General features: G+C 43.1%; 1 protein-coding gene across 1 annotated transcript in view; it reads right to left on the reverse strand.

Moving 5' to 3' along the window:
* The window catches only part of LOC133000315 (membrane-associated guanylate kinase, WW and PDZ domain-containing protein 3-like), a 140328-nt gene that overhangs the window by 43924 nt on the left and 83897 nt on the right, over positions 1 to 12507 (reverse strand). Inside the window, exon 2 of the mRNA XM_061070213.1 lies at positions 963 to 1079. Coding sequence (XP_060926196.1) covers positions 963 to 1079 — 117 coding nt within the window. The remainder of the gene's footprint in view (positions 1 to 962; positions 1080 to 12507) is intronic.

The raw sequence follows: 12507 nt of genomic DNA on the forward strand, positions 1-12507 counted from the left end.
AAAGTCTCCCAAAGAATCTGCACTTCTAAATTTAGAGACATTTTCACCACTGCAGCAAATAATCTGCATTCCTGCAAACCCACGCAATCCTTCACCAGCGTGTTGATCTGCACTTTAACTGCCCTGAAAGCCTTGATGCTCTAATTTTGCAAATTAGCAAAACTGGAGCCTGCTGATGGTCCCCAAACAACCGGTGACATCATGAGCATCATCCACTCTGTTATGCAGAAACCTCACAGATCATTATATCAGCAGCTGCTTTATAGAGTTGACTCTTGACTTAAAGAGAAGTAGGAAGCAAATCGATGAACCTGCCCAGCTCCTCCTCAGTGATTCCAGGCGGCGCGCGGCTCCCACCTTTTTTTAATTTACCGCTTCATTACTGGTCTCGGCAGAGAACAACAGTTTGCCAACGTGCCCACCGAGCGGCGTGTCGGCGAGGGGGGGGTGGGGGGAGCGGAGCGGTGGAGAGCGAACACAGGGTGGTTTAAGGAGAGAAGATAGGTTTGATCATGGTGCTGATACGGCACGGGAGTAGATGAGTCACACAGGGGTTAGAGAGATGTCCTTGGTTGGATTGCTCTGGTGCGTGTGTGTGTTTGTGTGTGTTTGTGCGTTTTGAGGAGTTTGTGACAGACAGTTGTGAGAGCATGGGAATGTGTGTGTGTGTGTGGTGTGTGTGTGTGTGTGTGTGTGTGTGTGTGTGTGTGTGTGTGTGTGTGTGTGTGTAGACCTGCATAGCTCACAAAAGGAAACAGATTAATGCTGCTTCCAGTGGGATGGATTTCCTGCTGCGCTTTGCACACACAACATCCTGATTCTTCCCATGTGTACAAATAAAAACATATATGCACTGAGAGCAGGTTGTTTTGTGCATTCCTGGCATGCTCAGGGCTTTCAGGGGGCTTTCTGAGTGCAGTGAATTAAGGAGTTGCTGATGCGGTGCTCCACGATGTACTTACAGGGGATGGTGCGTAGGTAGAGGTTGTCCCGGATGATCTGTTGCAGCTTGTGGTCCAGCGAGCCCTTCTGAAACTGCAGGCTGAGGTAGTGGCGCAGGTCCGAGTTCAGCACTTTACCTGAAGAGACAGAGGCAACAGGGTCAATAAAAACATGCTGAAGTGTCTGAGTCTAAAAGGAAATCCATCCGAGTGACATGAAGCCTCACACAAATGATCGATAACTTCCCCCTGCTGAATCACACTGTTCTTCTACTTCACCAAACAATTACCCCACTGCGATGGGACATGTTTTTGGCATTTTCACCGATATCGAGAGGTTAACATCATAAAGTGACGGTTTAATCGAGGATTTCGATCATAAATATTTTCAGTTTAAGACATTTTTATAAGAACCTATATCCACAATGGATTTTGGGTACAATTTAAAGGAAACAAATAAATAAAAAAATATATTTAAAATGGCAAGGTTGTTATCAAACCCTCAGGACTGATCAATGTACTTGATCTTGATGTTTTACAGTTTAACTGTTATTTTTCACAAAACACAACCAAATTGAAGAAGAAACAACTTGGGAGTTTACAGCAAGATTTTTTAGGAATGCACATCGTTTCTCCTTGTTTTTTTTTTTTATTCTATATTAAAATGTTAGCAGTGCTCATACACTGATTTGTGTCAAACTCTACATTTTGTTTTTGCATTTATTCTCATTTTATGGGGAATGATTCATGAAAAGTCCAACATATTCAGAGGATCTGATATCTGAGTGTGTGAAATGTGTGTCGGGCCTTGGCAGAATTTTCTCTACTCTAGTTTGACCATGTCGTTTCTAATAATCACATCTTAGATTGAAGAAAAAAACAATGAATGAAACTCTCTCAAAAAGAGTCAGATAAACTCAAGGTGGTTGATATAATAAACCAAAAAATGCACTGTATCGTTGTTTGGGTAAAAAGGTTTCCAATGGAAGCTGCAGTATTACAAGCATCATATAAGCCTGTATGTAGAGTACGTGTGAACACCTGTTTGTTCCAACTGAGAGATTAAACCCTTGTTGATTCCAGTTTGATCACTGAGGGGATTGAGGGGGAGGATGAAGGTTTAACAGATTTTGAAATTCAGATATTTTCTGTGAAATCCACTTCAATCATTAAGGGTAAATGGAGATTTAGGCTAAAAGAGAGGTAACACAGGGACATTGGACCGAGAAGCACTCACAGCGACGAGCTAGATGTTTTTTTCACACTTATTAAAAAACAAGCTGGACTGAACTGATCGTAAATCTCTAGCTCCATTCGTCTGAAACAAACCGATCTGAAATCCAAACATCCAAGCTGACGACTGTCTTAACAGCTTCACCCACAAACCACACAAGCCTCAGAAACTTTCTGTCAAAGCTGCTTGTGCAACGCCACAACCTCAAAACTCAGGCGGCAGCCGTTCCCATAAGAAAATCTGCAGAGATCTCGCCTTTGCTCTCGCCTCCCAGAATCCTTTGTAAAACCAAAGGAAGTTCATACAAAGTTTGAGGCAGAGGAGGACGACTTCAGAGTCGTCACAAGCGAGCAGAGGAGGAACGAACATGATGAGGAAGTTTGGAAAACACAAGGAGATCTTCAGCGTCTCGGCTTCGTCTCTTCAGACGCCGCAGAGTCGCCTTTGAAACAACTCGACTACAGAGACATAATCACTTCTTCTCTGTTTCTCTCCCTATTGTCTCGGTGCTGAACGCACACAACAAACTCTGCTCAGCGGGACGCCGCTCGGCATTGCTCTGCATACCAACCAGCGGGACTAAACACCACATCCTGCCAGTGTGGACGGACTGTTCGTGCTAATAGACAGGGGAGATGTGTTATCCAGGGGGAGAAGGAATAATGATAAACTCTGGGAACATTTAAGCAAGCCGTCAAATCCTCTTTTCCTCCTCAACCTCGCGACAGAAACCCAAACAGTGACAGTGCAGCCTTCCTAGTGTTTTCGCTCGGCTCACATCAAAATGCCCCACGCGTCTGCCGGCCCCGCCGCCATCTGACGGTGTTTTAAACGCCCCAGCCGGCCTGGCTTTTCAGAATAAAGGTTGCGTGCTCTCCGTCTGTCTCTCCAGAAAGAGGTTGCGCTGCAGCTGGTGTGGCAGGCGAGCAGAGTGAGACTTTGGGGAGCTGAGGCCCGATCTGGCAGTTTCATCTATCGTTTTTTGTTTGGAATTCAGCTCACACACACGGGGGGATTTTTCGGGGACATGAGGCCGTTTCAACAAAGTACATGGGCTCCATATGTTTGTGAGGGCAGGGACATTCCGTGGCATCCAACGGAGGATTCGACAAAGTTAGCTTCAAAACAGTTCTGTTGACGACTTTAAGGCAATAAAATCCACAGTGAATTTGTTTAGTTCGTCAGTTTGTCAGTTTTCCAGGGTTTAAATTTAAATACCCAGACTGTCCAGCAGGAGACCCAGACCCATATGGACCCATTTAGGGAGCAATCTGGATTCTAATATCAGGGAGTGAAACATTTTGAATACAAAAATATTGACTATTGACTAAAATAAGGATTTAAGATCAAACCCTTCAGAAAAAGAAATGTAACTAAGCTTTGATAATCAACCATGAACTTAATTATGAATAACAATAAAAGAAATCTATAATACAACCAAATATAGAGAACTTGAATTCAGAAAAAACTTGAACTGAAGCTGGGTCACGAATCATTGATGTTGTGGGTCATGCCGAGCTCACTGAGGCCGTGCATGTGATACCAGGGCGCTACAAACAAAGTTGACAAGACTCGTTTTTGATCTTCTCCTCTGCTCAGAATCTCCCAGAGTATGAGCCAATCACATCAAATATTACTGTGCACGTTGAACCCGGAATGGCCAACCGTAAAACTTTGCATTCTAGATGATGAAACTCTCTGTTTGATGATGAAAGCCTGCTAACATCCCCACAACTGTGGTTCAGAGCGCTTTGTAACACACACACACACACACACACACACACACACACACACACACACACACACACACACACACACACACACACACACACACACACACACACACACACACACACACACACACACACACACACACACACACACACACACACACACACACACACACACACACACTCACACGTGGAGCCAGGTGTGAATGTGTCCGACTCTATAAGGCAGCAGAGAGAGGATGCTCAGTCACACCTCACTGGATAAATAAAGAGAAAAACCACCACACACACAGGCACACACACACACACACAGACACACACTCTCTGATCTGTTCATCACGAGTACAGTGCCACAGTGCACTCTTTGTGGCGTCCTGGGTCCTGTCAGAGACTGTTAGTGAGGCTGTCGCATCACAGAAGTCTCTCATTCCTCCTCCCTGCAGATAACACTGCTATTGTAGCAGACCTCATTTTTCCTGCGTTGGGGGCTCAATGGGCTCCATTGTGCCTCATCAGCCATCCACTCACTTGTAGGATGGTTCTCCACAGCCCAGCCAGAGGGATGCACATACCGTGCAGAAACTGTCCTCTGACAATAGGGATTCATAGAAGGCAGAGTTCGGTCTCATTTATCACCTTTCGTTCCTTTACAATTCTTCACATTGGTTTGTTGATTCACAGATAGCACACGGAGCAGTGTTGCCAGATAGACAGTGTCAAGAAGGAAACAATAACCAAATATAAATGATGAAGAAAGTGTGAATAAACTAACAAGTATTTGAAACCACCTACGAATGGAGCTACATGGATTAAAACCGATTTCAAGCTCCACCTTGGAACCGGTGCCTGAGTCTCCTTCATCCTGTGCTAGTGCTATAATTAGAATCTGCTGGAAAGAGGTAATGTGTAAAGAAACACTCACACATCTACATCACCACAACAGGCGTGTGCATACACAGACGTAGATCAATATTTTACCATCATGATAATTACGATTCCTGATACTGTCACTAGAGGATGGAATTATCGTACATCGCACAGACGGCAGAATAAGCGTAAAAATACTATACTTTTCATTCATCTGGTAAATCAATTGTTGTCGCCGGTTGTCGTGATTTACAAAGCCACTTGCGCCACAGAGCTCCGCCCATCACTCTATTCAAAGTGTATCATATTGAACACATTGTGAGTCATGTGTAGCCGAAGATTGCGGGGTATAGGAGACATAAAGACAGAGAGATTTCTAGAATTATTGAACAGACGTTTGCGGTAAATTTATTCTTCATATATGTCCTGTGGATCCCTTTAATTTAAGCCGATGCTTTGCAGTAATCTGATCTGAAGCGTCTCGGCTCTCCTCGGCTCCCCTGTCATTTTAACCACGAGGCGACGGCAGGGAGATGTGTCAGAAAAGAGCAGAGCCACCCGTGGGAATCCTTCGGCAGCGTGATGCCATTTCACCTGGCATCAGCAGTAAATTCCCCTTCTACATCACCGGAGGCTCATATCCGCAGTGAGAGAAGCAGTGGCTGGCACCCCCGGTGGAGCGGCAGACTGTTAGCATCCTCACTGAGAGCAACACCTCGCTCACAAGCCACAGAAACAGATTAACACTCCAGGCTCAAGACGTTCTGCAGCTCACACACACACACACACCAACCAACACACACGCACACACACGCACACACGTCGTGCATCTATTTGAAGATGCTGTGAATTGAAAAGCCGACGTGTTATTGTCAGAAAACGCAGACTCACAGGGAGAATGATTATGTAAGGCTGAGACACATCACGTCACTTCTCACCTTTTAATTAGATCAACACTTTTAAGATCTGACATCTCTGTCAGCAGGAAAGGAAGGAATATAAACATCAGTAACTTTAGTAGCTTCATACATTTTTTGGGGGGGATGGTATTTTGGTTTTATTTTTCTACAGTTGGAGGAGGTACACACGTCTATGGACAAGACTGAATAACGCCAAGAGATGCTAAGCTAACCACCACAGCTGCTGTCTTCATATTCACTAAATGCCAGTGTCACACAGAACAGCATCAATCTTGTCATCGAAACACAAGATAAGAAAGTGTTTTTCCATAAATGTCAAATGTCTGTGTATAAAACATTTATCTGCATCTTCTTTATGGGTCTTTTCAACAAACAGTGAAATGTGAGCAAACGCCTGGTTTCTGATTGCGACATCGGGGGGGAAGTGGGACGTCCGCAGGGAGGTCATTACCTCTGCTGTCTTACTGTCACTAACAGTAATTACCAGTCCTCTGAACATCCAATATGTCACCAGGTGGGGGGTTCTCTCAGTGCAATGGGTCACCACTGACACAAAGTCTACACATTAAGCTCCAGGACACAGGTGACAACATGTGTGACAGGAACGTGTGAAATCTACAGTCTCTGTATCTCGTATTATTTTCTCTCTTATATATACAGCATATATATATATATAATGTAACATAGAGTCCGCTTGAATTCAAAGATCTTTACTGGAGAACCATGCTTTATATAAGTAATCTGATGCTGCTCTCACAAGAAACAACATAATATGTCACGACACTGATGAATTCGTCCAAAAAAACAACTTGGTCAGTGTCGGAGGACGTCGGTTACATAACCAGAATCATTCATGTTCACTGAGAACAAGGAATCAGAGCAGCTTTGTTTTCGGTCCAAGCACCCGAACCTCCTGCAGTTTCTCTGGCTCCAGATCAATGTCACACTATTTCTTTCTTTACTTCTGACAGACAGAGTCACTATTCGTATGGCCACTAGGGGGCTTTGTCAGGTAAGTGCAACTATGCCATTTGACGGTCTTTGAAAATTGTTCAAACCCAAAGAATTTCTTAAAAGAGTCATGTGTATATCCCAAAGTTTTAAATAAACTAACTTTGACTATAGACATGATATTAGTTTATATACTACATGTGTATAAAAAAAGATGTATTTTGCATATTTCCACTTAGAAAATAATAATTATTGGGTTTGAATGTTTGAAGGTTTTACTCTCAAGGTGGATAACAGGTCAGAGAAACATGTATTTCGATGCTGTGTTGTGGCCTTCAGTCGAATATTTCTCATTAAATTACACCATCATGAGCAAAATTGCGAATCAATGGGCTTGGCTAATTTATTTTTTGCATGAATGTGACAAAGTACTTGTCAGGTATTTAATTTGCTGGAATAAATGAACAGACATTCCTGCCTGCTTATTTCATGCATCATCAGTTTGTCAATATCCTCAACAAAAATGTGTAGCAGAGTCTCCCACAGACTATGATGAGTGTGTGTTGATTATTCCTATAAATATGTGTTTGTATATATGCAAATATGGCTGATGCATGAATGTAAGATACGGACTAAAAACCTAGAACAAAAAATCATTTCTACACTCACAGTTTTTGTTCTGGTCATTTGTTAGAAAGGTTTCTGAGACTTTACCTGCAGGTGCTTCCTACACTCTGTGCTTTTAAGCCCCTCTCTCGACAGATTCTACTGTACCCCCCCACCCCCCTCCCACCCCAATAATCCTGGCCTCCCCTCTCTCCATCCATCGCCTTCTGTTTGACAGGTCAACAACATCCTCTTCATCAGCTCTCTCTTCGTCCCCTGTGGCACTCAGTCAAGCACAGGGCACCAATACCTACAAGACTTGTGGTTTGGCTCCTCTCATCACTCTCCTGTCACCCACCACCTCCTCCAATCCTCCAATCCTCCAATCCTCCTCCTCCTCCTCCTCCTCCTCCTCCCCCTCCTCCTCCTCCTCCTCCTCCTCCTCCTCCTCCTCCTCCTCCTCCTCCTCCTCCTCCTCCCAGAAATGTCCTTCATCCTGTTCTAACCCTGCAGCTTACTGTGGCCATTTTAGGGGACAAAATTGCCGCTGGGCACCTTTGAGTGGCGAGTTTACAGCCGAGGCTGTGCTCAATTTTTCCGACAGCTGTAGGTGAGAGTGAGATCAGGGGGCATCTCGGTGACTCCGCTGAAGGAAGCAGAAAATGCGAGCGTGGCGCCACAAGCCTGGTTTATAATCTCACACCTCATGCAGCAGCGTCAGATGAGTTCTCTTCACTTTATATAACTGGCATGTGGAGTGTTACTACGGCTGGAGGACTGTGCATCAGAGGAGTGGAGCAGCGTGCCTGATGGCCACTGTGAAGCCGTGTTTCCAGTCTGTCTGCTTGGCTGGCTGGCTGCAGAGATATGCAAAGTTAAACAGGCAGTGGCCTCACACGCCCAAACCGCTCTCTGCACACTTCAGTTCACCTCATTTCAGCAGAGCGCCTACACAGGGACAGGGGGTCTGGCAAGAGAGGATTTAAAGGATGGAGTAAATGAGGAAGAATTACAAATATATAAAAAAATCCGACATGTGATTAGATTTGTGTTTTTGATGTTGGCACGACTACAACGATTTAAAGTGTTCCAGGGCGATGTTTAGTTGAGTGTGTGAGCCTGTCTGTATGTGGCTCACTTATCTGGAGAACTGTTCATCTTATCTGCCACAACGATACCTTCAGTATAAATAAAATATGAATAAACGAGGGAGAGCGCCTTGCAGTCAGTGGGGGCAGGACAGCAGACAGCGTTGTGTCTTCTGATTCGTCCTCAGATGACCAAGGTGAACGATCGGCAACTGAGGGCTCAGTGAGATCTGTCCTGCTTAATAATTGTTATTTCACCACATCGGACATAAAGTTATTCACAGGGGTCTCGGGAGCTGATCTTCGTCATGGAAGCAGCATTCAAAGACTCACTTTATAAATTGTCTTTAAAGTAAAAACACGATTGTTTGGCTGCAGCATTGCTTTTATATCGATATGTATTACAGAGCTTTTGTTTTGACAAAATTTGAACTTGGGTCTGAAGATCGTGTCGACAGACCTTTGAAATAAACGACATGCAACCAGTTCAGTGAATCGTTGAAACGTAAACTGAAACCACACATGAATTTCATGAAAAACTTTGACTATAAAATCGTCATTGAAGATAAACCAGGTATGATGAACACCAAGTTTTCTAACTTCACTCTGCCCCATAGATTGTTAATAAAAAGTTCTAGACGCTAGCAATAAAAAAGAGACAGTATATTGTATGTGTGTTTGAGGACTCACAAACAAAAAGGAATGATTATGAAGAACCTCTGGAGCATCAAGACAGGACAAGAAATCTACTCATTCCAACAGGCAGGTTTAGAACTGGCCCGCCACTATATAAAATATTATTAAAAAACCCCGGAAATAAGGGTTTACTATCTTTTATCACAATAAATCGGGAATGCTTTCATCCTTCCTGCCAACACAACTAGCCACATGTGCACAGGTCAGCCGCTCGACAATAAAAGACGACAAATAAGACAAATATCCCCTTGTAAAATCTGTGATATCTCACACACATCTGCTTCTGATACTAACTCAACTGGTCCCTCCTCTCCTCTCCTTTGCCCTTCACTCTCTTGTTTCTGCCCGTCACAGAGAAGGAGAAGGAGGGATGACTTTCCTCCTAGAAGGTAAAGGCGAGATTGGCCCAACTCAGCAGAATTGGAAGGGTGGGCTGGGTGAGCGGGGGGGTTACGAAATAACAGCAGCATCAACAGCAGGTTGCCAGAGCTGCTGCAATGTGACGTGAGGAGAGAGAGAAGTCCTGGTCCCAGAGAGAAGACAGAGATTTACATGTATTTTTATTGGTTGTTAGACAAGATGTACACTGTCACACATGTTGCAATATTTCAATTAAATTTCTTTTTGTGTCAATGTACAATGAAACAGTAGCATTTTAACAATTTACATTTTTATATTTTTATAAACCCCATCCCACCCTAACATTCCCTGTGCCACAAAAACAAAAACAAAAAAAAAAAAAAAAAACAAAAAAAGGAGGGGGGGGGGGGGAGTTCTCCTAAGATGAAAGCGTTTGCGCTTTACGTTAACGCCCTATACTAATGAGAGGGGAGAGTGACAAGTTTGTCAAAATAGACCAGTAAAGGGTCCCAGACTTTGTTGAATTTTCCGGTTGATCCTCTAAGAAAGTATTTAACTTTTTCAATTTTTAAAAACATCATCATATCAGAAAGCCACACAGATGCCTTCGGTGGTAATTGTGATTTCCATTCCAAGAGAATTCTCCTTCGAGCAATTAGAGTGGCAAAGGCAATAACATTTTTCTTGTTAGTGGCTGTCGCAGTGTCGTTACCCCTTACCCCAAATATAGCCATTAAAGGGCTAGGTTGTAGATGTAGGCCAAAAGCAACATTCAAAATCCCAAATATTGATTTCCAAAACTCTTCCAACTTGGAGCACGTCCAGAACATATGAGCTAGGTCTGCGTTAGTGGCTTTACAGCGATCACACGTATCATCTAGTTCAGGGTATATTTTTGCAAGCCTGGCCTTACTATAGTGAGTACGGTGGAGAACTTTAAATTGAATCAGATTGAGGCGTACACAAGAAGAGGTTCCATTTACACAGCTAAGAGCTCTAACCCATGTCTCGTCTGGAATGGCTGTTCCTAATTCTTCCTCCCATTTTGTCTTGATGTCTTCGGTTGATACACTACTAAACGACATAATTGAATTATATAAATTAGAGATTTGGCCCTTCAAAGTTAAGGGAATCTTTAGTATGACATCTAAGTTTGAACTTTCCGGTAATTGAGGGAACGATGGGTTGTACGTTTGAATAAAGTGGCGTATCTGAAGATATCGGAAAAAACTGGATTTAGAAATAGAGTGTTTTTTGGCCAAATCCGTGAAAGTAGGAAAAATATTATCTATGAAAAAGTCCTTGCATGTAGTAAGACCCATAGTGTTCCATTGTATGAATGTGACATCAAGTTCAGCAGCTGGAAAAAGGTGGTTATTACATATGGGACTTAGCATAGAAAGGCCAGACAATTTAAATGTTTGCCTGAATTGTATCCAAATTCTTAGGGATGAGCGCACTACTGGGCTTGAGGAAAACTGTGATGGGGAGAGAGGAAGTTTTGTTGTTAACAGTGCAGGAAGTGATGACAGATTACAGAGCTTTGCCTCCTCACTGCACCAACCCGTGTCTGGGGCCTGAAACCAGTACATTATTTTTTGCAGATTCGCTGCCCAATAATAAACCCTGAAATTTGGGAGAGCAAGCCCACCCCCTTTTCTCGGTCTTTCAAGCAATGTTTTACGAAGTCTTGAAGATTTACCTCCCCATATGAAACTTGAGAGTAGGGCATCAAGTGAACGGAAGAAGGATTTTGGCAGGAAAACTGGGATGCTCTGGAATAAGTATAAAAATCTAGGCAACACATTCATCTTGACGCAGTGGATTTTCCCAGCCAAAGAAAGGCAAATAGCACTCCATCTCTGGAAGTCAGATTTTAGTTTCTCCATTATAGGTGTGAAGTTGGCCTTAAACAATTCAGAAAAAGAAGGGGTGATATTTATTCCCAAATACTTAAAACCTGAATGTGATATACAAAATGGCAAGTCTGTGTCTGGAATCTGCTTTGCCTTATCATTGATAGGGAAACACACACTTTTTGAATAGTTAATTCTATAACCTGAAAAATCACCAAAGTCAACCAGAATCTTCAAAAGTTCGGATTTACAGGATAGCGGGTCCGTTAAAAATATTAAGAGATCATCAGCATACAAGGAAGCTTTATATTCCATCTCCATCCTTCTAATGCCATGTATGGATGGTGTAGTTCTAAGTTTAATTGACAGGGGCTCTATCGCTAAAATGAACAGTAATGGGCTAAGTGGGCAGCCTTGACGCGTGCCCCTAGATAAAGGAAAATACTGTGAACATAATTTATTAGTGACTACTGCAGCTTTAGGAGATGAATATAATAGACGAATCCAGGACATAAATTTCGGCCCAAACCCAAATTTACCCAGTACAGCAAAAAGATATTCCCATTCTACTCTGTCGAATGCCTTCTCCGCGTCTAGGGAGACCACCACCTCTGGTCCTCCCCCAGACGCTGGAGAATGCACCACATTCAGGAGTCTACGAATGTTAATGAATGAGTGACGGCCTCTCACAAAACCGGTTTGATCATTTGAAATTATGTCTGATATTATGGTGTTTATTCGAGAGGCCAGAATTTTAGACAGTATCTTAACGTCCACGTTCAGTAAAGAAATAGGCCTATAAGAGCTGCAATCCACCGGGTCTTTACCAGGCTTCAGCAAGACTGTGATGAGAGCCTCTGTGAGGCTCTTTGGGAGAGCTGTCTGTTCAAACGAGTGCTTAAACATATTGAGAAGCAAAGGGATCAGTTTGAAGGAGAATTTTTTATAGAATTCGACTGGGAAGCCGTCCGGCCCAGGGGCCTTCCCGCTCTGCATGTCCTTAATTGAGTTATCTACTTCCTGTCGGTTTAGAGGTCTTTCCAGGTTGTCCCTTTGTTCCTGTGCAATTGTTGGAGTATTCAGGGTTTCTAAAAAATTAACCATAGAAGAAGTGTCCTGAGGGAATTCTGAGGTATATAACTCAGAATAAAATGTTTTAAAGGTATTATTAATTTCTTGGGGATCAATTGTCAATTCTTGAGGTGTTTTCCTAATTGTTGATATGAGTTGGGCAGACGACTTAGCCTTTAACTGGTGA

Source organism: Limanda limanda, chromosome 4 (assembly GCF_963576545.1).
Source record: "Limanda limanda chromosome 4, fLimLim1.1, whole genome shotgun sequence".
Lineage (NCBI taxonomy): Eukaryota > Metazoa > Chordata > Actinopteri > Pleuronectiformes > Pleuronectidae > Limanda > Limanda limanda.